The following is a 23,523-nucleotide window of genomic DNA, read 5'->3' on the forward strand; positions in this document are numbered from 1 at the left end:
TTTTTTAGAATCCCAATGGATTCAATAAAATGAGTTCATCAGAACGTTTTCAAACCTATCGGTCCATCATCAGTGAATTTGAATACTTGCAAAATAGCCCCAGAACCAAACAATGGTTGTGATTATAAATAAATCTACATTATGTTGAAATAAATTTAAAATGGCTAAACGCCGATGTTCAGGGATTAAACCTCTGGGAACATGGTGAAACTCTACCCGAGGACCCAATCAACCATCTTCGGTCAACGATGACTACTAAGTAAAGGTAATTATATTATGTAGAACTGGTATCTACGGTCACCTCTATATTACGGATGCGGCCAAGAAATCTCATATTTTTAAAGCCTTCATAAAAATTTACATAGATAGGTACTATTTATTTATTTGGTCTTTTATATAATATACAGTGAGCGCGTAAAAGTGGGTAACTTTGGAAAAAAATCCCGAAATGGGTCATTTTTAATTTTTAGATTATGCTTTTTTGGCGTATGTAGCGATGATATATTTTTAATAAGAATATGAATGTGTGTTCGCTTATTTGAAAGGTTGTTCAATTCTCTATTCAGTGTAATAAACATTTATTGCTTTAAACAATAAAATAATTATTTATAAAGGATACAAAAAACTATTGAATTAAATGACACAAAAAGGAGAATGTAGGAGAAAACATTGTTTTTCGCTTAAATTCAATGTTAAAGCTTCCACCCACCTACCTCTTAGCAGTTTGAATATTTAATTTAACCGAAAAGCAATGTTTATTTATCAAATAAACATTTTTTTCTCTTTTCTCAGAGCAGTAAATTGTATTATGAATTAAATTTCATACATTTTTCTTTTGTGTCAATAAATTAATTTTTTTTGACACCCTGTATAAATAATTGTATTAATATTTATAATCATTAGTAGAATGGCAGATGATAGGATAGTACAAATAGCACGAGATAAGTCACCAAATGGACCAAGAAATATTGCAGACCAAGAAAAAGATGGTGCGATAACTTAATAACTTAATATAAACAATTTAGGAGGCTAATATTGAAAAAGAAACAGGGTTTAAAGCCTACATACAAGAAGGAAGAAGAAGATGTTTATATTACTGAATAGATAATTGAATAACCTTTCAAATAAGCACGTCAGTAGCATGATATATATGCCAAAAAATCATAATTTAAAAATGAAAATCGACCTGTTTGGGGATGTTTTTCCAAAAACGCCCATTAACGATAAAATGAATTTTTTCCAACATTTACGTGCTCACTGTATATTATTTGTTATTACCTGATCACGAATTTATAAATAAAAACTTTTTCAATTCCTGGGTTTGTCGATCTGTTATAAATAAAACACATTATTATTGCTTGCCGTTTCGGCTACTTGCCATTTTTAAAAGCACTTTAATTATATAAACATTAGGTATGTACAATGTACATACTTCACTTTATATTAAATATACATAAATTTTATGTTTACACTTTTTGCTAGTTTGTAATTTGCAAAAGTGATATTTTGATCAAATTGAATGAAATGTACAAATCTTGGAAAAAGAACAGACTAGAACAGAACAAAACTACAACAAAAAATATTATACAGTAGTACTAAAGACAAAAATTACCCATTACTTTTACCAAAAAATAAAGTAGGTAAGTACCTATCTATTCATCAGATACTCATAAATTTTATCCGAGGCGTCACAATACCCGATGGTTTGCCGATTTGGTTGTGGTTGTACCTATTGTATCAGTATTCCTAAATTGGAAACACATGGCACATAATATGGTCTATTGTCTATTGAAAACAAAGCAATTCTCTCTCGACGCAGAGTCCCTTGTTATCTAAACCACTTGACATCATTATTACCAAGAAAATTCTAAACAGCCCAAAATTTAGGTAAAGTGAAACGAAATAATTTTAACACGTTGTTGGATGTTGGATTTTGAATTTTTTTAGATTTTTCAGTAGAAGTTTCAGTAGAGCGGTAAATTGGAGTTGAAATCAGTAGGTTTTATACAGTTTTCAGTAGATCAGTAGATTGAAGTTCTATTCAGTAGGTCTACTGAAAAATCAGTAGACCTGGTAACCCAGCCTGGACCATCAATTTAAAGGCAATCTGAAAGATGATTCAAAATCCCCATTAGGACGCGATACAGCGATATCTCTTAACAAATTGAAGAGTCTTAGATGCAGAATCCACCAAAAATGGTAAATAGTTATTTAAATCTGAGACTATTCGTTTTGAAAGTTCTTTCTGGTACATCCTTAATCTGCGACTTTTTCAATTAATAAGACCGCAGACGACGAATATAGAAAACGAAAAGGAAACGATCCCATTCCGCTTTCCAGCGCCGGATATTGGATACTTGCGGCCCTAGGCCAAATTACCCCGAGCGGCCCCCGGTAACTTCATAGTTAAGTAATTAAAGCATAAAGCACATTTCATATTAATACATACCGTTTATTTTGATTTAACTTTTTAAAATTGGTACAACAAACAAAGCATAACATAAATGAATAGAAATGCCACTAATGTTCTATTTCTATTTGAAAACGGCACATAAATAGGTTGAAATGTTGTATTCGCTAATTAAATAATCTTGGTTTACAAATTTGGCTAAAACCCCAAAACAGCTCTACCAACAATTTCTATTTTGTTAGAAAAAATATAATTCAAAAAGTTAGCAAACAGCAGTTATTTGAAAAATTATTAATATTGCTAAAATTATTATACCGGATGTCCACTTATATTTTCCCCCATTTTAACCGCCTATAACTTATAAACGGCTCAAGATAGAAATATGCGGTTTTCGCTGAAATGTTTTATTTTAGTAAAAGTTTTGTCTGAATGGATTGAATTTTTTATATCGCTTTCAAATACTAAAACAAAAATGGGGGACTTTTGAGAAAAACGTTGTTGACTTTTTTTAATGGAACACCCAGTATATTTTTTTGTAAATTGAAAGAAAGGTTATTCACCTATCCAGCAATATAAAGTTTTTCAAAATCGGTTGTCAAATCACTGAGTAATTAATTTTTAAAATAAGAGGTGTAACGTGGATATCACATACCTAAATAACATAACTAAGCAAATTGATATTCTGTTATGTGATTTCCACCTTGCATCTATCATTTTAAAAATTAATTGCTCACTCATTTAACAACCGATTTTAAAAATTTATATCGCTGGATAGGTAAATGACCATTTTTTCAAGTTACAAAAAAATATACTGGGTGTGTTAATAAAAAAAGTCAACAACGTTTTTTTTTTCAAAAATCCGCCATTTTTTATTTAAAAGCGATATAAAAAATGGTAATTTACCTAAAACCTTGAAAAAACGGTCATTTACCTATCCAGCGATATAAAAATTTTTAAAATTGGTTGTCAAATGACTGAGCAATTAATTTTTAAAATGAGAGATGCAATGTGGAAATCACATAACATTATCAATTTGCTTAGTTATGTTATTTAGGTATGTGATATCCATGTTGCACCTCTCATTTTAAAAATTAATTACTCATTGATTTGACACCGATTTTGAAAAACTTTATATCGCTGGATAGGTAAATGACCTTTCTTTCAATTTACAAAAAAATATATTGGGTGTTCCATTAAAAAAAAAGTCAACAACGTTTTCTTAAAAAATCCGCCATTTTTGTTTTCGTATTTGAAAGAGATATAAAAAATTCAATCCATTCAGACAAAACTTTTACTAAAATAAAACATTTCAGCGAAAACCGCATATTTCTATATTGAGCCGTTTAGAAGTTTAGGCAGTTAAAATAGGGGAAAATATAACATATTAGGGAAAATAATATCGGACACCCGATATTATAAATTAGTATTGCAGTTAATTGTTAAAATTAAATAACATTTGTTCCATTCGGGGGGAAAAGTACAGGTGACAACAAAAGACTAAAAATAGCCGAGTTGAAAAGACATGACAAGTAAAAGAACAAGCAAAACAATATGAACTGTAATAGTAAGAGGCTACGGTAGATCGGTCTCACATTATTCTCTTATACTGAAAAATGTCAATGTCATGTTCTTAGTTTGGATAGTTGACACTCACTCCATTCCATACTCATAATAAATCTCATATCTAAACTCTAAACACTCACTTTTCTAGCTTTTTTGGCTGCAAAATCTTTAATCAAATCGTTAAAGTCTAAGGCTTAAAAAAGCTCAGCATTTGAAAGAAAACTAGCCAAACTAGACAATCTAGAATCTTCGTCAGAAGTCGAGTTCCTCAAGTAGTTTTTGATTCTTTTCAACACGCTGAATGATCTTTCTCCAGATGCATTAGATGTCATCATTCATAGTAGAATGCGCAAAGCAGTGTCCATATTCGGAAATAATGTTGTTAACTGTTTTTCACGAATGAGTTTCAGATACACCAAAAGTGTATTCCTCGGAGGCTTGGTAAATTGGTAATCTTGTTATGATGAGGTTCTCTATCAAATATACTTTCAACAAAGCCTTTGAACTGTACCTACACACTCTTCTCCAATGTCACCGTCCATGTCGATTCGATACTTTTTAACCAAAATAAAAGCATTTCCCCTGATTTATTCATTGGAATTGACCATAAGTTGTTTAAAAATCCAAATTCTTCATTAAAGCTGAAATAAACTTCGGGCCTTTTATTCAATAAAGCCTGTCAATTACAACATTGAATGTACATATTAATCTTTAAGTGTTCTTTGCCATTAAAGTGGGGTTCAGTGGATTCATCTTCTTTGTCTTCGCCAGGGAGAGCTTGTATTTTCGGTCGTCTTTTTATTTCAAGAATATAGGTTTCATTTTTAAACAACTTTTTCCTCTTTTTTCATAGGAATCAAAGTTGTCTCTCAGACTCAACACTTTCCTTTACGGAATTGTATATGTTGCTAGTCACATTCAAGTCTGTAGCAGTCTTTTACAATGTTTTGCTACTCTTGTCAAACGTTGTAAAATATCGTATCACATGTTTAGTAGAATAGCATTCTCTAATCTGAAAAATTGTTTACTGATTCCATTAGCTTCAGCTGGGCTCACATTTCTTTCCCCTGTATCGGCTGATATTGTTTTAATTGCATCCTAGTAGCTCCAGTAGTACCTACTAAAATAGCTTTTACAGCATGCCATTTGACAGCCCATCTTGTAACGTGTACTCTTTTTGGAAGGAGTTTCTTTTCGTTATTGCTATTTTTGACAATGTTTTCCAACACCCCATCTTGAAGTAGATGTACTCATGAAAACGTAAAATTCTTGATTAAACGTTAATTTTTTATTTATTAATAAATTTTAATAATAATAATTGTACATAATATATACGTATTAATAAGCGGTAATATTTATTTTTGATCTGAATGTTGGTTATTTTAATTAGATTGTACATATTGTTTATATAGTCCATTCTTTCACGGTTTTTGCTCTAAATTTTAAAGAACCGCTTGGATTGACATGAAATTTGGCATGCTTATAGCTTACATGTCAAAGAAAAAAGTGATATTGTGCCGATGTGTGATTTTGCCCTGGGGTGACTTTCACCCCCTCTTGGGGGTGAAAAAATATATCTCCAAAATAAGTCCGGAAATGGGTAAACTGACTAATTTTAAGTAACTTTTGTTCTATAGAGCTTTTTTGCTAAGTCAACACTTTTCGAGTTATTTGCGAGTGAATATGTTCATTTTTCAACAAAATAACCACATTTTTAGACGGTTTTTCGCAAATAACTCAAAAAGTAAGTATTTTGTCGAAAAAAACGTTCTTAGCAAAAATATAGCCTATAAAAAAGTAAAAAAAATAGTGTACGCGTTAGGTCTCTGGATCTCGTAGAACCAGAGTTATAGCCAATGAAAAATAGATTCATAATCACCAAATGTCAAATAGAATATCTCGACGTGAAATATCCAAAAAATTAAGCACTTTTTGGGGAAAATCCATTATAACTTTTTTAAAGTGCTTAAAAAAAGCTTTTTTTCTGTTTTTACAAAAAGTTTTTAGCATTAAATTTAAGCAAGTTACGCTCAAAATAAAGTTGGTCCCTTTTGTTTTTGCAAAAAAAATCGGGAAGACCACCCCCTAATTAGCAACTTAAATGAAATTAATCGTTACCGCTCCACAAATTATTTTACTTATGTTGTGTTTATATGATCTGTAAGTTTCATCGATTCAAAGTGCTTATTTTTGAAAAAATTTGGTTTCAAAATAAAATTTTTAAAAATTTAAATTTTGAAAAATAAGCTTTTTTTCAAAATAACTTAAAAATTGTTAGAGATACCAAAAATTTCGAAAAACAAAAAAGTCAGATTTGCTTTTCTGAATAAGATTTGGTGTTTCCAAATTTGCATACATTCGTGATCAGTGACTCGTTCGACCCCTTTTAACTACAGCCCTTTCAATAATAAGGACTTTGAACCGATGAAACTCACAGATCATATAAACAATATATACACGAGTCAAGAAACTTGTGAAGTCGTAACGATTAAGTTCATTTAAGATACTAATTAGGGGGTGATTTTCTTGATTTTTGTACCAAAACCAAAAGGGACTAACTTTATTTTGAGCGTAATTTGTTTAATTTTGATGCTAGAAATTTTTTTGTAAAACAAAAATGAAGCTTTTTTTAAACACTTTAAATAAGTTGTAATGAGTTTTCCCCGAAATGTGCTTCATTTCTGGTTATTTCACGTTAAAGTATTTTGGAATTCGACAAATATGAACCTATTTTTCATTAGCTATAACGCGGCTTCTACTAGGTGTAGAGACGTGATATATACACCATTTTTTTAAAATTTTTTACAGACTATATTTTTTCTAAGAAAGTTTTTTCGACAAAATACTTTCTATTTGAGTTATTTGCAAAAAACCGTCTAAAAGCGTGGTTATTTTGTTGAAGAAATGAACATATTCACTGCCAAATAACTCTAAAAGTATTGACTTAGTGAAAAAACTCTAGAGGACAAAAGTTACTTAAAATTAGCCAGTTTATCAATTTCCTGACTTTCTTTGGACGAATATTTTTTCACCCCCAAGAGGGGGTGAAAACCACCCCCAGGGCAAAAGCACATATCGGCACAATATCACTTTTTTCTTTGACTTGTTAGCTATGTGTATGCCAAATTTCATGTCAATACAAGCGGTTCTTTAAAATTTAGAGGTTTTGCAATATTTTACCGTTAAAGAACGGGCTAATATACAAAAGTAATGTAGGTACTCGATTTACAGTAGAGGTAATTATTAATTAATTTTGGAAAATAAAAATTAAATTTTTTTACCAATAAAGTTTTTTTTACAAACCGCTGCGGCCCTAGGCCGCCGCCTAGTCGGCCTAGTGGTAAATCAGACACTGCCGCTTTCATTCATCTAGGAAAAAAGGACAGAAGAGAAACTTTCAATACTCAAATCCGAGTAAAGATAGAAAAATAATAAATGATGGTTTTGCTTGTTTTCGATTCAGAGGGATGCACACCCGCTGGACAGGCTGTTTCTACCATTGCAGGCGTCATCAACAGCGTTCGTTAGCGACGTTAGCATGCACTCCTCTGAATCGAAAAATAGCTGGACCATCAATTAAAAGGGAATCTGAAAGATGATTCAAAATCCCCAGTAGGACGCGATACAGCGACATCTCTTAACAAATTGAAGAGTCTCAGATGCAGAATCCACCAAAAATGGTAAATAGTTACCATCATTTATTATTTTTCTATCTTTACTCGGATTTGAGTACTGAAAGTTCCTCTTCTGTCTTTTTTCCTAGACGAATGAAAGCGGAATGTGATCGTTTCCTTTTCGTTTTCTATATTCGTCGTCTGCGGTCTTATTAATTAAAAAAGTCGGAGATTAAGGATGTACCAGAAAGAACTTTTAAAACGAATAGTTTCAGATTTAAATAACTATTTACCATTTTTGGTGGATTCTGCATCTGAGACTCTTCAATTTGTTAAAAAATAATAAAGTTACAATATCTACGAAACGTAATGAGGGGGTGGGGACGGCGATATGAAAATACTAAGATTGATAATACAGGGAAAGATAAGAGGAGGAAGGAATATAGGAAGAAGGAGAGTGTCATGGTTGAATAATTTAAGGGACTGGTTTAAATGCAGTTCTTTAGAACTCTTCAGAGGAGCGGTACATAGAGTGAAGATAGTGATGATGATATCCAACCTTCGATTGGGAGACGGCACTGCAAGAAGAAGAATCTCAGATACTATGCATGCATTCTGTTTCGTTTTTACCTCGAGTGTTTTCTGTTGGTCTTCGAATTATTTGCTATTGCTTTCGACTTATGTACTTACTGTCTTTTTTTCGCATTCCTGAAGAAGACCTAAATTTTCAATATCATTCTTTAAATGATTACTTAAAAAAAATCCACTACTATGACATTGATAATAAATTAATTTATTGAATGGATTTTAGTGTTATCATTGGTATTGTACAATTTTGTTTTTAGTGAAATAGATTTTGTTTTTATGAACTATATTTACCAAAAAAATTACATATTGATAGAAATACATTTTCTATAATCATCATTTTCAGCCTTGACCCAGATTAATTGTAGATTTTTTGTGAATTTTGTACTTCATTCAAGAATGTAATTTGCTCTCCAGTTGAGAATTTCCTAAAAATGATAAACAGTTATTAATCATGTTTTACTAAATATTTTAAAAATTATATAAATACAGTATGCGGCAAGATAAACAGTACCTACTGAAATGAATATTGAAATGTTTATGATTATTTACATATCAAGTATACATGATATATCATTGGAAACATTTTTCACGACGAATCACGTTCCCTATAAAACAGATGTTAAAGGCATCCAAATTAACGGACCACCTTAAAAATGGGACATTTTTAATGTCTCGTATTTCCTAAACCTGTTGTCCGATTTTAGTGATTTTTTTAGTATATTATAGCTATATTTTTCAAGAATATCGATGTAATAATATTATTGCTAAACAGGTAAGTGTCATTGTATACCGGGTGTAACAATGATAGTATGTTTTTCCTCAAGGTTTTGTTTTTCCACACCCTGTGGAATATTCTAGCGTATACAAAATATTGAAATTAAAACTCAACTGTATACTTAGGCTTTCTTAATACATAGTTTGCTTTTTGATTCATTTGCTTATGTGGGATAATAAAAAGTTAGGTACTTTAACAACTAGCCATGTTATTCATCAATACCGGGTGTTTCTAAATAAGTGCGACAAACTTTCAGGGGTAATTCAGCATAAAAAAATAATGAACGTTTGCTTTATAAACATATGTTTACAAATGCTTCGTTTCCGAGATACGGGATGTTGAATTTTTTCTTACAAACTGACGATTTATTTATTGCTCTAACGCGGTTGAGATATGCAAATGAAATTGGGTAGATTTTAAGAGGTAGTTATTGCGCATTTTTTGACATACAATTAAGAATTTTATATTCACCATTGGCGTGCATACGGGTATAAACATTTTAGTTACATCCCGTATGCACGCCCATGGTGAATATAAAATTCCTTATTGTATGTCAAAAAATGCGCAATAACTTTCTCTTAAAATCTACCAAATTTCATTTGCGGATCTCAACCGGTTTTAGAGCAATAAATAAATCGTCAGTTTGTAGGAAAAAATTCAACATCTCGTATCTCGGAAACGAAGCATTTGTGGACATGTTTATAAAGCAAACGATCATTATTTTTTCATGCAGAATTACCCCTGAAAGTTTGTCGCACTTATTTAGAAATATGGATGAATTGATGAATAACATGGCTAGTTGTTAAAGTACCTAAGTTTTTTATTATCCCACATAGGCAAATAAGTGAAAAAGCAAAAAGTTAAGAAAGCCTAAAGCTACAGTTGAGTTTTAATTTCAATATTTTATATACGCTAGAATAATCCACAGGGTGGTCCAAACTTTATACATGTTAAGCAATAATATTATTACATCGATATTCTTGAAAAATAAAGCTATAATATACTAAAAAAATCACTCAAATCGGGCAACAGGCTTAGGAAATACGAGACATGAATAATGTCCCATTTTAAGGTGGTGCGTTAATTTTGATGCTTGGTGTATATCAGCTGACATGAAACCGAAACCACAGAAAGACAAATTCAACCCAAAATACACGCTAGTTAGGAAAATTAAGGGAAGTTAATGCCTATAAGATATTATTTATGTCTTTTATGTAATCTGAGTTTTTCTTTTCTATGTCTTTTGGTTGGTTTTTCATTGAAGTTCCCCCCTAAGGCAAATTTTCCCTCCCAAGGCAAATTTGTAGATTCGACACTGCCTCTGGCACGAAAAATCTTTAATTTTAGTCCGCAATGGACAGCCTAAGTCTGACGTCACAAATGTCACAAAATTGGGAGGAGCTTATATTGGCTCCAAACTAAGGAATTTTTCATTTATGTGCTTTGTGTGGCAAAATAAGACTTCATTTACGTATTTCGTTAAAGAAACGTGTTAATTAAGAGATTTTTATTCGTTTTTGCTCAGGTGATTTTTAGTCCTTAGTGATTGAAAATAAACATAACCTCAACACTATTTACGTTCTAATCATTGCATTAAATTAACTCACCTGGGCCAAAACGAATAAAAATCTCTTAATTGGCACGTTTCTTTAACTAAATACCTAAATGAAAAGTCTTATTTTGTCACACAAACCACGTAAACAATAAATTAAAAATTCCTTATGAGTGTTTAACATTATAAACAAAATTGTTTGGAGCCAAATATAAGCTCCTCCCAATTTTGTGACGTCAAGACTTAGGATGTCCAATGGCAGACGGTGGATTTGTGTGACTCCTTCAGCATTTCCCATATGTACGCATCTGGTGGTGTTAGTTCTGGTGAGTGGCAACTCCCAACATGATGGCGCAGTATTCGAAGAGACTCCCTGGCAGTGTGACAGGTTGTCCCGTCCTGCTGAAACCATTGTTGATTTTAAGCTTGGACCGTTTTCGTGATCTTTTCCGCATGACCGAAAATAGTACTCCACCATAAAAATTTTTTTGCAAAACTGAGAACTATTCTAAACACATAAAAAAGAGTTCAAGGCAGGTTTTGTTTATATTCGATTCAGAGTTGGACTACCATCTCCATATAGCAACTATTTCAGCATCCTTATGCATCATCAGTGAAGTTTATGCAGTCACAACTCTGAAGGGAATATAAACATTCTGCCTCTTTTAAGGCAAACCATCGCGATGCAATGAACCCACCTTTTGAGACGCAATCTAGCGACATCTCTCGTATTACGAGGAAAACAACGAAAAGCCCCAGATACAAAGTTTACTACTTTTTAAACAATTAGAATAATTGAAATAAAAATATAATAAACAATATTTTAAATCTAAGACTTTTCGTTAATAAACTGCTTTCTGGCTGCATCCCATATCTCCGGATTTTACAATATATAATCACGTAGAGACGACGAAAATAGGAGAAAGCAAATAGAGGACACTTAGGCCACGCATTTACCTTCTCTTCGTCTAGGAAAAGGACCGAAAGACAGTTTCTAAATACTCAAAAACTGAGTAAAATGAAAAAGATAAAAAAGAGTTCAAGGCAGGTTTTGTTTATATTCGATTCAGAGTTGGACTACCATCTCCATATAGCAACTATTTCAGCATCCTTATGCATCATCAGTGAAGTTTATGCAGTCACAAATCTGAAGGGAATATAAACATTCTGCCTCTTTTAAGGCAAACCATCGCCTTATTCTAAACACCTTACATTATCACGACATTCACATTAGATACAACAACGTTCGGAAACCATTCAGTACGTTTCGGCACATTACACATACAAATTTGAGGCATACGAATTTCAGTAGGTACTGTTTATTTTGCCGCATACCGTATATCTATTAGTCGAGGTTGATAATAATAATGGCGACAACAATTTAACTGATGAAAGCAAGAAAACAATGATACATTTATTGAATGTCCTTTACTATTGTAATGTTTATTTATTACGAAATTACTTATTTATTTTTAGACACTAATTGTGACACGATTGACTTCATTATTATTATTACTAACTTACATTTAAATAAATAAAAACACCGGATTTATATTCTTTTAATTACAAACTTATTTAAATTATCTAATATTTACACTGATTTATTTATTCACATATACAAAATTTAATACACAATAGCTAATTTATTTTTTAATATTACAATTACAAAATTACATTTCAAAACCCGACCACGTTACAACTATTTACGAACCAACGATCCCGCGAATTCAAAACTAACAGAATCTCGGCTTAAAGACTAACTGCATGTCTCAATACAAAACTTTCTTTATATACAGGGTGTCCCGAAAAGAATGGTCATAAATTATACCACACATTCTGGGGTCAAAAATAGTTCGGTTGAACCTAACTTACCTTAGTACAAATGTGCTCATAAAAAAAGTTACAGCCCTTTGAAGTTACAAAATGAAAATCGATTTTTTTCAATATATCGAAAACTCTCAGAGATTTTTTTATTGAAAACGGGCATGTATCATTCTAATGGCAGGACCACCTTAAAACAAAATTATAGTGAAATTTGTCCACCCCATAAAAAATTTATGGGGATTTTGTTCCCTTAAACCCCCCCAAACTTTTGTGTACGTTCCAATTAATTCATTATTGTGGTACCATTAGTTGAACACAACGTTTTTAAAATTTTTTTTGCCTCTTAGTATTTTTTCGATAAGCCAGTTTTTATCGAGACGCGGCTTCCTTTTTACTATATTTACATAAAAAATTTATGGGGGTTTTGTTCCTTTAAACCCCCCAAATGTTTGTGTACGTTCCAATTAAACTATTATTGTGGTACCATTAGTTAAACGCAGTGTTTTTAAAACTTTTTTGCCTCTTAGTCTTTTTTTAATAAGTCAACTTTTATCGAGATGTGGTTTTTTTTCAAAATGTACCAAAAAATTTAAGTTATAAATAAATTTTCAGATTATTAACAGGTGTCTATAATCATACTGAACCATATACAAATAGGTGGTGGATTCGACAAATATTAAAAATATCTCGATAAACACTGGCTTATCAAAAAAGTACTAAGAGGCAAAAAAGTTTTAAAAATATTGTGTTTAACTAATGGTGCCACAATAATAATTTAATTGGAACGTACATAAAAGTTTGGGGGGGTTTAAGGGATCAAAACCCCCATAAAATTTTTATGGGGTGCACAAATTTCACTATAATTTTTTTTAAGATGTTGCTGTAATAAAAATTCCTCATGTCCATTTTCAATAAAAAACCTGTAGGAGTTTTCGATATATGAAAAAAAATCAATTTTCATTTTGTAACTTCAAAGGACTGTAACTTTTTTTGTGTGCACTATTGTATATAGGTACAGTTGAGTCCGCGAGTCTTTACCCGTGCGTCATCATTTAAAGCATACGAAATAAGTCGGAAATCTATTTCACGCAACAAGAAGTGACAGAAAGTGACTACTGTTCCGATTACGGGTTTTACTATAAAATGTGACGTTATCAAATAAATAGAATGTCAAATGTAAGTTTTGCTTGAAAATTTTTGGCAGAATTGCAGCTACATTTGAATTACATTAATAAATTCTTTTAATATCATTAGTGATTATTAAATAAACAATTTATAAAAAATAAAATTAAATATACGCTCTGAGCTTCGCTGGTGTCGCTCCTAGCGGTTACTAATTCAACTTTCACTGGTAATTTTTAAATTTATTATTTAATTGCTATCGCTTAACATTTACAACGCAAAAATGTAATTAAATTGTAATCGATTTTTTTAAGATTTTGCTAATCATTTTGACGTTCTATTGATAAAATATGAATTTCTTACTTCGGATACTTTCACAATTATTGTGTAGATGGCGCTAAGATTAATTTATAATTACATCTTACGGAACATTAAAAAACTTAAATTCAGTATTTAAAACGTAAGTATATTTAAGGTAAAAATATATACCACAGCTTTGACCAACTAATATTTTTTATAATTAATGTTTTTAATTTTAATTTTAAATTAATAACTTTGACATTTATGTCAAATTTCCGGTAATCGTTTACAGACTTGTCACCACTGGCGCTCACGAATTTGTAAATATCCCCTCTACGTACGAGCTCACTTTACAGTGTGTTGATGTAATAGGTTTTTTTATTATTTATTTAAAAGTATTTTGCAATATGTTGAGTGTCAAAAATAAACAAAAGTAAGGATTTTACCCACTGATAAAATCAAAGTACAATTTTTAAAAGAGTTTTAAAGCAAATAATATTATATTTTATAACTACTAACTAATTAATTGTCATTTTATTCACTTTGACGGAAACCTAAACACAATCACTTCTTTACTGTGTGAATGACGTTAGCTTTGTATGTTTTAAATATTAATTGCCAAAATATAATTATTTACCTTAAAATTTGAAAGTCCAATATAAAATTAGTTGTGAAAACAACTGTTTGTGTATAATAAAGAAACTTCAAAACGCAAAAATTCGACAAAAACCGCAAAAAATTCAACTGACTGACAGCCCTAAAAAGTAAACAAAGCAGAAACGTCAAACAAATTGTGCTTAAAATATGAAAACATACCGAATCGTCTTTTTTTGTACCTATCTCTTTTCAATGCACTGAGTCTAGATGGTTCACAAAAATAACTTGTGTTTTAACTTAATAACAAACGGCAGCTGGTTTGTCATGAGTTTCATGCGTGGAAGAGAATGATGCTAGATAAAAAGTATGTGTTTTATCTCGCCAGGTATTAATGACGCACGGGTAAAGACTCACGGACTCAACTGTAAGTGAGGTTCAATCAACCTATTTTTGACCCCAGAATCTGTGGTATAATTTATGACCAATCTTTTCGGGACACACTGTATATGTGTTAACATAATTGAGGGGATTAGATGCTAAGGGATACAAGTGATAAAATGGTTTAATTGAGAAAAACGAAGTCAAAGTTAAATTTACGTAGTAAATTCTACACCGAATTAATCACTTATGGACTTATTTTGAATTAATTTTATACCTTTTATTTATCTAATTGAAAAAGCTTTTGTAAAGTTAGTATTTATTTTCATTCAAAATATTTGAAATTTGAAAAAAAAAAACGTTCGCACCTGTACCCCTCTGCTTCAACTTTTTCACTTGTTTCTCTTTGCCACTACGAATTTCTTAAGTTCTTAAATGAAATAAAAGAAAAATTACGTAAAAATTAAACGTTTTTATTTATGAAAAATTACTTGGTACCTACATTTTGTATTATTATTTCACTTATTTTGAATACTAAACTAAATATTTTGAATTTGCAAAGATACTAAACGATTCACCAAAAATAATATCCAACACCTTACAGGCAAAGGGATACAAGTGAAGTTATACGTGTTTACCGCAAACTGTTTTTATATTTCGTAAGTAGTCAAACTACAACCTGCGATATGTCGCCACCAGTAGGTTAATTCACCAGTATCGCTTTGCCACTAAATTTTTAGTACTATCTAGTATTATTTTGTGCACCTAACTAAGTTTACAATATTTTGTCACTTGTACCCCTTAGCATCTAATCCCCTCAATTATTCTCGAAAATTCATGAACAAATATAAAAAAGGTCGAGTAAACAAAATATCACTATCGAATAAAATAGAACAATTCTAAAAACACAAACTTGATCGAGTCTTTTCTTGTCGTTAAACTAGGGACTGCTCAGGTAAAATACAGCTTTTATACTATATACAACCAAAAATGTAAAAATAATAGTAATAATTAATATATTCTCAAGATATAAATAATATGAGCAGATGCCCACAGTAATGGTAGGGGAGCCCAAGCAGGGATTTTTGCAGTTACTCGAGCGCGTCAGATTATCATATGGGGAGTAACCTGGTGCCCTGCAGATGTACCTCTACCATATATTGACTCTTAACACAGGGGAGTTCGTTAAGGGGGGCCCGAAAAAAAAAATCTATCCTTAAAAAAACTCGAAATTGTCAGATTAAGATAAGGTAAGTTAAGTACATGAGAAAGAGTGTATATTTCAAAAATCTGACGATTTGAGCCGGGCGTAAGGAAATGGGGGATTCCCAAAGTTTCACAAGAAAAAAGCGAATATTTCGCGAAATGAATGACAGATCGAAAAACTAAAAAATACGTGATCAATATTTTTTTAAAATCTATAGAATGATACCAAACACGACTTTTCACGGAGAGGGGTGGGGGTAAATTTAATATTTTAACTACGAATCCTGCGATATTTCGCGAAACGAACATCAGATCGAAAAACTGTAAAATACACTTATTTAATATTTTTGAAAAATCTATCGAATGACACCAAACACGACCCCCCCACGGAGGTGGGATGGGGGGTTACTTTAAAATCTTTAATAGGAGCCCCCATTTTTTATTGCTCATTTTGATTCCTTATGAAAAAATAATTAACTTTTATTCGAAACATTTTTTCGAATTATGCACAGATGGCGTTATAATCGGAAAAAACAATTGTTGGAAATGGAAAATTAAATTAAAAAATGGCCAGCGCCCTCTAAAATGGAAAACGTTACTTAACTTTTTTTGGTTTTAGGACATACTCTTCACAACCCAATAGGTCCCCAAAGCGCTCGAGTGACTGCACGTTTAGCATACTTTGCTCCCCTACCATAACCATATATTGACAATAGTAGTCAAACTTAAGCAAAAAATTTCCAAACAACCAAGGAAAGGAAAACAAGGGAAAATATCAATTAGAGCACCTCAAAGATAAATATATAGGTAGCAAAAAGAACAGAGGAATAAATAAATAAGAGATTGGGAAGAATCACGACGATGAACTTGGAGGAGGCATGGAAACTAATACAAACAGCCATGAGAGAAGCGGCAGACCTTAGCATTGGGAAAGCAGAAAAAAGAGAAAACTCTGGTTTGATGAGGATGAACATAAAGTAATTCAGAAAAAGGTAAAGAGCACTATAAAACCAAAAAAAGAGAACCTTAACGATTATGTATATAAAAGAAGAGAACATTATTGGAAAAACAACTAGAAATAATAGAAGTTAACAATATCCAAAAAGAAGTCACACAAAATAAAAGCAAGAAACAGAAAAATAACAACACTAGAGACGACATAAAATGAGATAATAGAAGTAATAAGGGACCTAAAAATAATAAAAGTGCGCGAGAAAGCCAAGTGCTGCAGAAATATTAAAAGTAGGAGGAGATATACTGCAGCCAAAGATAGCGCGACTTATTATAAAAATATGCGAAAACGAAAAAATGCCAGACCATTGGAACACCGCACTCATCTACCCAACTCAAAAGACAAATGATACAACTGTCTGAGATAATAGGAGAATATTAGGCTGTTTTCAGACAGGGAAGAACAATAACCGACTAAATTTTTATGCTAAAATTATTACAAGACAACAGCTACCAACAAAATCTATGTTTGCGTAAGTATGCTCTTCATTAATTTTAAACAGGTCCCCTAACAACACAAAACATTCCAGGAATGTACTATCAAAGTTCTATTAATGTTTGAATGTCCTGGACATTGAAGGAACATTCGGTGAAGATCTGATTAAATTATTGGTGGAATGTTACCACAAGACATTCTATGAACATACTACCAATGTCCTATATTTTAAGAGAGGCCATTTACTATTCAATTTGCGTTCATTTTCAAATTTGCCGCGCGTATATTAGGCAATCCAAACCAAAATTGGCATTTTGTATGCCAATCTGGTTGGCATACAAAAAGTTACAGAGGTTACGTTTGCAATATCTATTGACAAAGGTAGGGGAAACAATTTTTATTTACTGTTAATTTTTCCCTGATATTTATCAATATTGATGAATTTTGCAAGCAATAACATTATTTCTTTTATTGTTTTAGATATTTATTGAAGCTGAAAATAATTGGGGATTTAGATCCATATACAATTCAGTCAGAATTGGATTTTACAGTAAAGTGCATTCCACCAAATTACTATTATAGTATAGATATTTATACATATCTGGTGGAGTCTCATAGTTACTACTCTAAGCAGCAGATGAAAGCATACAAAAGCCTTCAGGCACATAAATATTTTACAGCTGGATTTGTTTTTAAAGTTGGAGTAAAGTTGGAAGTCACGAGCAACAACTTCATATTAAGTACCTACAAGAATATTGAGGAAATCCAGCTTCCCGATACTACTGGGCAAACTAGAAGATTGAAGAGGACAAAGCCTTTTGAACTAGTTTGAGTGATAGGTGATAGTGAAAAGCAGAGCATAGTACTTGTGTGCCTGTATACCTTGTGTGATAGAATAGTGTTCGATCTTGAATAGAGCTCTTCATTTTAAGGAACAGTAGTAATTTAGGTTAAATTAAAATTGCTCATTGGTCAGTTATGACCAGATTGTAATTGTAATGTACAATTCAATACAATGAATCATCATCGTAGTGATGATTATGGAAAAAATATATGACAAGATTTTGTGCAATAAAAATGTTTATATTTATCAAGGATGTACTATTTGGTATGGCCACATATACTTCTGGTATATCGTCGGTGATGTGACAATACCTCCTATCCGCTTTTTCATGAATTTTGTAGGAGACGAAAAACCATTTTTAGGGTCATCTCCTGTTTTCACATGTAAATTTTGACATGTTTTTTTAGTAAATAGATAGTTGAATTTACTACAAAACATGTCAAAAAATATCATATGAAATTAGGAGGTGACTGTAAAAAAGTTTTTAGTCTCTCTTACAAAACTCATGAAGAAACAAATCGGAGGTATTATGTCACATCAGCGATTATATCCAGGGAATGTATAAAAAATATACTGTGAATGTCCAAAAAACATTCGTAGACATTCATGGAATGTTCCAACAAGACATTCAAGGAATGTTTAAAATGCTGACAGAGGACTTTCCTGGGACGTTTAGGGGACATTCTTGTGCTTTTGAGGACATTCCAGGAATGTTTTCAATATCCTGTGTGTACATTCTAGGAACATAAATGGAATGTTTGGTGTTATTAGGGTCTATGACTCCATCTCACAAAACGGACTATACGAAGCAATGAGATCACTAGAAATACCAAAGAAACTGACACCATTAGTTAAAATGGCACTAACTAATAGAACTTCGAAAAATGTTCAGAAAATGTGAAGAAAAAACGTGTCGATGGCAGCTTAGATTCGAACTTATTAAGCAATAGTGAGACCAACGGTGTTGTATGCATGTGAAACTTGGACAATGAATCAGACAGAAGAAAAAAACCTAGAGATTTGGGAAAGGAAAATCTTGAGAACAGTTGCTTGGTGGTATGTATAAAGGAGGCTAACGGGGAATGGCGCAGAAGCAAAAGAACAAACCATGAGATAATGGAAATGTATTAGAGGCAAATAAAAGTCACCAGTAATACCAGGTTTGTCAACTTGATATATGATTTAGGCTTAGACACCTTTTGGTTTGCTTTTGCTGCTGTTTTTCATCGAAGTAGTGATTTGGACTTATGTTAATGACTTAAATCTGGGTCTTTTTATGTAAAAGTTTTATCCAAATCTGATGGCGAACACTATCAAATGACCTTTCCACATAGTAATTATGATTAAAAAATGTGCTACTCCTTCGAATAATGAGATACAATATTGTATTGATGATACTTACTCAACTGGAACCACAAAGTACTTTTGAGTATTTTCGTGCATCAGTTTCTTTAAATTATGGACTGAATATCGGTTATATTGCCCCCAAATACTATTCATAAATTTACTATTGTACTGGGTGGGATCCAAAGCCGCTGAAAAAAAAAAATATAAAAATATATGAATTTAAATAAAATTTTAAAATAGGTAAATAATAAAGCTCTAAAAAATAAATTGTTGCAACAAAATCAACATTTACAAAACTTGAAGGATCGAAATAAGTACTACTCGTCAACACTAGGAACGACTTTGGAAAGGGTACCCACACCCACCGTTAAGATAAGCAAAATTTCATTTCTTTACGTACGATGTGAGTAAAACATAAATTTCAGCTGAATTTACCCTTTCCCCCGCCCCTACCACTAAAACGTCAATTTTTCGTTTTTATTTTTTTTAGGTAGGATGCAATTAATTTAAAAATTTCAAAAAATTCACACCCTTAGTTGAGGCTTTTTCAAAACAGCTGCATTTTTTCCATAACCTCAAAATGCATATTTTTTTGAAAATTGGCTAGGTATAACTTTTTTAGTGATGGTTGCAACTCCAATTTTTTGGAGTTCTACAGTTGGAGTGGAGAAAAACTACATTCTTAATTTTTTTTTAGAATTTTTCGTAAGGTGCGCCACCTTCAAAAATCTGAAAAACTGGGTTTTTAGGGGGCTTTGGGTATGTTTCTCATTTTATAGACTTCAAAATAGATTAAATCAAGTATTTTTAGTTTAGAAACAGTTTAAAACTCAGTCCTTTAAGACATTAAAAAATTGGAGAAACACGTTCAAACCCCCCAAGAAAGTGGAGGGTCTTTTTTGGGGGTCTGAACGAGTTTCTTCAATTTTAAATGTCCCAAAGGACTGAGTTACTTTACTTTTTATATAATCTATAAAAATCTATAAAAATTATTTTTAGAATTTTTCGTAAGGTGCGCCACCTTCAAAAATCTGAAAAACTGGGTTTTTAGGGGCTTTGGGACATGTTTCTAATTTTATAGACTTCAAAATAGATCAAATCAAGTTTTTTAGTTTAGAAACAGTTTAAAACTCAGTCCTTTAAGACATTCAAAAATTGGAGAAACACGTTCAAACCCCCCAAGAAAGTGGAGGGTCTTTTTTGGGGGTTTGAACGAGTTTCTTCAATTTTAAATGTCCCACAGGACTGAGTTATTTTACTTTTTATATAATCTATAAAAAATCTATAAAAATTATTTTTAGAATTTTTCGTAAGGTGCGCCACCTTCAAAAATCTGAAAAACTGGGTTTTTAGGGGGCTTTGGGGCATGTTTCTAATTTGATAGACTTCAAAATAGATCAAATCAAGTTTTTTTAGTTTAGAAACAGTTTAAAACTCAGTCCTTTAAGACATTCAAAAATTGGAGAAACACGTTCAAACCCCCCAAGAAAGTGGAGGGTCTTTTTTGGGGGTCTGAACGAGTTTCTTCAATTTTAAATGTCCCACAGGACTGAGTTACTTTACTTTTTATATATTCTATAAAAAATCTATAAAAATTATTTTTAGAATTTTTCGTAAGGTGCGCCACCTTCAAAAATCTGAAAAACTGGGTTTTTAGGGGGCTTTGGGGCATGTTTCTAATTTTATAGACTTCAAAATAGATCAAATCAAGTTTTTTTAGTTTAGAAACAGTTTAAACTCAGTCCTTTAAGACATTCAAAAATTGGAGAAACACGTTCAAACCCCCCAATAAAGTGGAGGGTCTTTTTTGGGGGTTTGAACGAGTTTCTTCAATTTTAAATGTCCCAAAGGACTGAGTTACTTTACTTTTTATATAATCTATAAAAATCTATAAAAATTATTTTTAGAATTTTTTGTAAGGTGCGCCACCTTCAAAAATCTGAAAAACTGGGTTTTTAGGGGCTTTGGGACATGTTTCTAATTTTATAGACTTCAAAATAGATCAAATCAAGTTTTTTTTAGTTTAGAAACAGTTTAAACTCAGTCCTTTAAGACATTCAAAAATTGGAGAAACACGTTCAAACCCCCCAAGAAAGTGGAGGGTCTTTTTTGGGGGTTTGAAGAACGAGTTTCTTCAATTTTAAATGTCCCAAAGGACTGAGTTACTTTACTTTTTATATAATCTATAAAAATCTATAAAAAATATTTTTAGAATTTTTCGTAAGGTGCGCCACCTTCAAAAATCTGAAAAACTGGGTTTTTAGGGGCTTTGGGACATGTTTCTAATTTTATAGACTTCAAAATAGATCAAATCAAGTTTTTTTAGTTTAGAAACAGTTTAAACTCAGTCCTTTAAGACATTCAAAAATTGGAGAAACACGTTCAAACCCCCCAAGAAAGTGGAGGGTCTTTTTTGGAGGTAATGAACGAGTTTCTTCAATTTTAAATGTCCCAAAGGACTGAGTTACTTTACTTTTTATATAATTTATAAAAAATCCTTGATTTTGCCTCTTTTGAAGTCTATAAAATGGAAGAATCCCCAAAAACCCCCTAAAAACCAGTTTTAGGATTTTCAAGATTTACGAAAATTTCTAATAAAAATATATAATATGTAGCTTTGGATAAAATACAATAAATGCAAACAGATTAGACCTGCAGCCATCTTCAAAAAGAGTTATACGCATTTTTCAAAAAAGCAATTAAATAAAAATGCGTTTTGAGGTTATGGACACTCAACCTACGGGTCTATAAAAATAGACATGTTTTGTAAAAGCCTCAACTATGCCAGTGAACTTTTTGAAATTTTGAATTTAAATCCTACCCAAAAAAAAAACAAAAACGAAAAAATCGCGTTTTTGGAGGTGGGGCGGAGGGGCAAGGGGATGGATGGTTAAAATTTCGCTGAACCTTATTTTTTAATCACTTGTGACGTAAAAAAATGAAAAAAGTTGAATTCTGCGAATGAGGTCATTTGCCTATCTTAACGGGGGTAATACCCTTTTGCGCTTCGGCCCAGAGAGCAGATAGAGAAAGTACTTATTTGGAGAGAAAGAGATGGATGAACGCCGGGACTTGACTACGTGATTTTAAACGTGGATTTTTAAATTCATTCCTAGTTTTGACAAAGTTAGGTAACAGTGTTTTGACAAACATATTTTCGATAAAAAATTTCACTAAAAAATTCAAAAATTCATCAGAGAAATAAATATGATTAAGCATTGGAAAATATAATAGAACAGGCCAGAAAATCTTTCGAAAAAATAAAAAAAACTGCTTTTACGCAGGTCAATGGGAGCAAGAATAGGATATTACCTCCGAATTCTATCCTGCTGCATGGATTTTAATGAAATTTTGGGCCTAGCCTCTACTTATCTCCTAATTCAAAGTCTACCCTAAACCGATTTGAGCATGCAGCAAAAAAACAAACTCTTCTTACCTACCATACCCCTCTTTGTATTTTAACTAGAAGATTTATAAAGGAACAAATCTCTTTGTTTTTTTATAACCTACAGAAATATTATATATAGTTTTTTTGTTAGATGCATAGTTTTTAAGGTATTCGAAAAAATCCGCCCGAAAAGGTGTAATTTTTCAATGAAAATGGCCGATTTTCAACCACGAATAACTCAAAAAGTCGTGAGTTTTCAAAAAATAATAATAGAACAGTTTTTGCTTAGAATTAGGTTCTCTAGCCTCTTCCGTGGCTATTTTAAACAAAACATTTTTCACCCCCTGAGAAGGGGTGGGAACCACCCCCAAGATAAAAGTGCACGTCGCATAGGGTAGACTTTGTTTCTTGAGCTATTCCCTACTTACTCTGAAAATTACAAGTAAATCGATGTAGTAGGATGGAATTCGGAGCCAAATACCCTCATTGACTGCCCATTCTCGAATAAATTTCGAAATTCGACTACTAGTGCGGCAGATTGGTGCAAATAATATAAGAATTGTGCATT

General features: G+C 31.8%; 1 protein-coding gene across 1 annotated transcript in view; it reads right to left on the minus strand.

Moving 5' to 3' along the window:
* Positions 1-8,359: 8,359 nt before the first annotated feature.
* LOC126880442 (uncharacterized) overlaps positions 8,360-23,523 on the minus strand; it is a 69,417-nt gene continuing 54,253 nt past the window's right edge. The window contains exons 3-4 of the mRNA XM_050644301.1: positions 19,623-19,755; positions 8,360-8,600 (exon numbers count right to left, since the gene is read on the minus strand). Of these exons, the coding sequence (XP_050500258.1) occupies positions 8,531-8,600; positions 19,623-19,755 (203 nt within the window). The 3' untranslated portion in view covers positions 8,360-8,530. The remainder of the gene's footprint in view (positions 8,601-19,622; positions 19,756-23,523) is intronic.

The sequence above is a fragment of the Diabrotica virgifera genome, chromosome 2, assembly GCF_917563875.1.
Source record: "Diabrotica virgifera virgifera chromosome 2, PGI_DIABVI_V3a".
NCBI lineage: Eukaryota > Metazoa > Arthropoda > Insecta > Coleoptera > Chrysomelidae > Diabrotica > Diabrotica virgifera.